The sequence below is a fragment of the Nuphar pumila genome, chromosome 12 (assembly GCF_984573655.1).
Source record: "Nuphar pumila chromosome 12, dmNupPumi1.hap1.1, whole genome shotgun sequence".
In the NCBI taxonomy this organism is placed as follows: domain Eukaryota; kingdom Viridiplantae; phylum Streptophyta; class Magnoliopsida; order Nymphaeales; family Nymphaeaceae; genus Nuphar; species Nuphar pumila.
Window position 1 is genome coordinate 96,675,575 of NC_143260.1, and position 4,197 is coordinate 96,679,771.

General features: G+C 39.0%; 1 protein-coding gene across 1 annotated transcript; it reads right to left on the reverse strand.

Moving 5' to 3' along the window:
* Positions 1–2,711: 2,711 nt before the first annotated feature.
* Positions 2,712–4,197, reverse strand: LOC149821245 (uncharacterized). Its single transcript, XM_089983095.1, has 2 exons — positions 4,124–4,197; positions 2,712–4,044 (listed from the first exon to the last, which is right to left on the reverse strand). The coding sequence occupies exon 2, from the start codon at positions 3,892–3,894 to the stop codon at positions 2,929–2,931; it is 966 nt and encodes a 321-aa protein (XP_089839221.1). The 5' UTR covers positions 3,895–4,044; positions 4,124–4,197; the 3' UTR covers positions 2,712–2,928.

The following is a 4,197-nucleotide window of genomic DNA, read 5'->3' on the forward strand; positions in this document are numbered from 1 at the left end:
GCACTGCCCTACCAAACCAACCATCTCCACGTTATATATAATGTCAAAGATGAGCATGTTCTCAATAAATTTTAGTTGTTACTTGATATCAGACGATAGCTTATGAAAAGTGAAAGTTCTGACTTTGTCTCTAATATGTTTCTATCAATAAGATAATGCTGAAAATATGCCTATTTTGGAATTATACAGCTCACCTCTCTATTCTTACATCTGCTTTTTGTTCCTGACTTGTATTCTTTTGGACACCCTCTGTGGAGATTTCTTATAACCATAGACAACTAGCTAGGGTAACATGCTCTTTGACTCTATCATGCAGCATCACATGAAGCAAGAATCAAACCTAGATGATCGAACTCAGCTTGCTTGGAATTTGATATCTAAGCATGAGAATCAAACCAAGCTCAGGCAGCGGTGGGTTTCGACACTAGGTTTGGCTTAGTTAGGTGCAGCTCTCTCTCTCTCTCCCGGGGGTTGGCGATCTCGCACTTGCGAAGCATGTGGCTGAGAGCCTTATCGTCTTTCAGAGATCAAAATGAGGATGCAGAAAATTATGATCAATGGTTGTAATGGGTGATTGCACCAAATGGTGCGTTCCACACCCACAAAGTGTATAGATCGTTGCTCCTCCAGGAGCAGATTGGTTCCCTGAGTGTGCGTTATGGGTTAAGGGCCCTTCCGCCAAGATCTCGGGTCTTGGCTTGGTTAATTTTGCATGATAGGGTTTATAATCACAGTTATTTAAAGAAGTTGGGTTTTCAGTTTCCAAGTTGGTGTGTGTTTTGTCAAGTTGCTGAAGAAACTACTTTTCATTTATTCTGGTCCTGCCCAATCTTTGTGGCTCTATTTAATAGGACGTAGAGATATCCAGACGTAATTGTCAAAGAGGAGTCTTTTGCGCTTGATTTGCTCCTGAGCCCTATTGAAATTAGACGATGCAAGCGGTGGAAACTGATCTAGAAGACATGGTTGCTTACTACTTGGTGGTTTGTTTGGATGGCACGCAATGATGCTATTTTCCGTCAAATTCCGGTCATCCTTAATAATCTTGTCTATAAAATCTTGGTTGATGTATATGTGATTCTACGTATGCATCTTAGAGACCTCTCCTTCCGTCTAAACAACGTTCACTCATCGGTGGTTTCTTCTAAACCAACGGATCATGGTTGAGCTTGGCCTTGTTGCTATCTGTATGTAGTTTCTTTTTCTTTAGCTTTTGTTTTTCTATATTTTAGTTTTGTTTTATATTTTATTTGGTTCATGGGTTCAACATTTTGTTGATCTTCATGAGTGATAATTTTGATCTTCTTTTGGCTCTCTCTCTCTCTCTCTCTCTCTCCGTGTGTGTGAAAGTATTTGATACTCTCAAGGAATCCCCCAGTTGAAAACCAACGGGAGGGGGTGAGGGTCTGGTAGGAGAATCTAGTGCACGTCACATTGTGTTGGGACGTTGCAGGTTCAAAACCCAATGGTATAGTTGTTATAACTGGAAGGGTTCTGCCTAACCCCATCTTGCCTTTTAAAAAAATAAGAGGAATTCTCTAGTTGGAACTTATTTTAGGAGGTTGTTTTGACCAAATGTATTAGCATTGTCAAAGCTAAGGTTATTGGGTTTTGATCAGTGTTGTCAGTATCGGTGCTTATCGGCCTGAATCCACCGATACATGAATCAGCTATTTTTTTAATAAATATTAAAAAATAGCTTAAATTAATTTTTTAACATTATTTTAATGGCTTTAACACGTGTCACGTTCTGATCGACATGTAATATTTTTTAAGTATTTTTTTGCCGATTCAGAACGATTCACTTGAGAATCGGTATCGGCCCACCCAACGAAACAGTCCTATTCCGATACTGACAACATTGGTTTTGATGGGCTCAACAAAGAAGCAAGCGAGATAGACCATAGTAATATGGTAAATTTACTAGACTAACCATGCTTTGACCATGGTAAACTCATCAGGATTAAGGGAACCATAGACTTTGTTTATGCATTTGAAAAAGTGGTAGCTGCCGAATCCAGTTCAGTGCAAATCTGAAAATGAAAAATAAAAAATTATATTAAAGGATTTTTTTGGAACATTTCAATTTTTTCAGGAAGAAATCTGAATTAAAGGGTTTTACACCCATCAAAATATTTTTTTGCATCCCTACATATATAAAATGACCAGGATGTCATCAAGAGTGGTGATGTCAAATACAAAAATAAATGTCATGTTAGAAAAAGTTCTTACCTTATCAAAACTTTTACAGAAATGAGCAAGATATGTCTCTATCTTAGACTGACCATTTTGAAGTTCTCAATTTCTTCAGTGAAATGGAAGCTTTGAAATGAAATTTCACTCGAATAATACTTGGTTGATTATGACGGAACTGTGCAAAACAAAAGCTTCACATGCAGAAACAAGACTAACAGCCAACTCTGCTTGTCTTCAAACGGGAGAAACAGATCAAATTCAAACAAGAGAGAAATTACTGACAAAAATACCCTTGAATAAATACTCAAAAAAGTATATACAAAATAAAAAATTATACAAAGACAACACTGACAAATCAATGGAAACGAGGGGATTCCATGAATTTAAAAATTAAATTACATTGTCTTCTTATGACAATAAGGCAACACCCAGCCACGGGAATGATGGCAGGTATACAGATGATGTGAAGAAATAATTAAAAAAAAAAACAGCCTGTCAAGAGACCCAGTTTATCAGTAGACCAGAAACCCAGAAAAAAATTGCTTTGAATCATGATGATTCATGAATACATTGATTAGACAATTTTCACTTTGGTATAGAGATAAAGCCTGAACATTGGTGGCTCTCCAGCAAAAAAACAGTGGAGAAACAAGGAAAACCCATATGCCAAAGCCAGTAAATTTCATAGGCATCATTGAACACAAGAAATATATCAATTCCATTCTTGAGATGTTAATGGCTCATGGGCTTTGTGCTAACTGGTTTTGTACACGCTGGTGGAGAGGATTGCAATGGGAGTACTTGTGAAGAACCAGATGGAGGTTGCTGAACATGTTGGTTCTCTGTATTCTTGTTGATGATTATGGTAATGAAAGACCCCTCTTCTTCATTTGCTGGAATTCTAGCTGATGAACCAAAAGAACCATCGGAATTGCTCACTTTCTCTTCTGAAACAAACCCAGTGGTCTTCTGAATCTTCTGAGCTTGCATCAGTCTTCTACTGAGCTTCTCCTCTGCATCCCTCAAGAACTTGAATTTTGGAGGTGGGGATGCTCTGATCCTGTTGAACTCCCCCTCTGTGCTAGCCTCAAAGAGTGGGTTGAAGCCACTTGAAAATGAAAAATTTGTGTGGTGGTGGTAATCCATGGGAGTGAGAGGGGGAGTGAAAAACGGGGGAGAGGAAAGTGGGGTAGCAAATGGGGTTTCAACAGTAAATAGAAGATCGCTCAAACTTTTGGTCCTGGACCCTTTTCTACTCCTCCCACACCTTGATCTCCCATCTTCAGATTCCATATCTTCCTTGGTCTCCTCTTTAATGGTGAAGAGAAATCTGGGAGGACCAGATAGATGGTGAAGCCTCATGATCTCAGATTCTAACCCCTCTTCCCCAAAAGGATTGAGAAGCATATCCTTGCCTGAACCAGACCGTTGGTTCTGCTCCTGTAGACTGTTAGCACCAGAGTTTCCGACTGAACTGCAAATCTCTTGAGGGTTTAGTGCAGTTGAACTTAAAGAAGCAGGTTTTCTCCAACAGAAGAGATAAACCATCTCCCTTGCTGAACTGCTGTACTCGTCCTCAATCTCTCTGTTCAGCCTCTTCTTCCACCACAGAACATAGTAGAGCTCAGCAAGCAGAGCCAAGAGGAGACAACCAAATACAAGACTCAAACCAATACCCAAACTACTCAAAGATCTCATCTTCTTTCTGTTTATTTACAAAACCACCAACTTAACTCTCTAAAAAAATCTCATCTTTCTCTCATGTCACGTACCCATGTCACAACCTTTGCTTATGCAGCAACAAAAAACTTCATCTTTGCATCCACAAGGCCAACCATGTTGATAAATCTGCAAAAAAAAGTGACAATGATCTCAAAAATAAGATCTTTAGTGGCTTCTGGACTCAAACATATGTGAAATATCTTACACTTAGAAATACATCATAGCGCAACTCATGGGGATCTCCCTTCTGATAAGCTTCTCTTCAGAACTTGTTGGTCC

Bases quoted from the DNA above. Each gene is read 5' to 3' on its own strand.
- LOC149821245 (XM_089983095.1), bottom strand. From the start codon at position 3,894: ATGAGATCTTTGAGTAGTTTGGGTATTGGTTTGAGTCTTGTATTTGGT.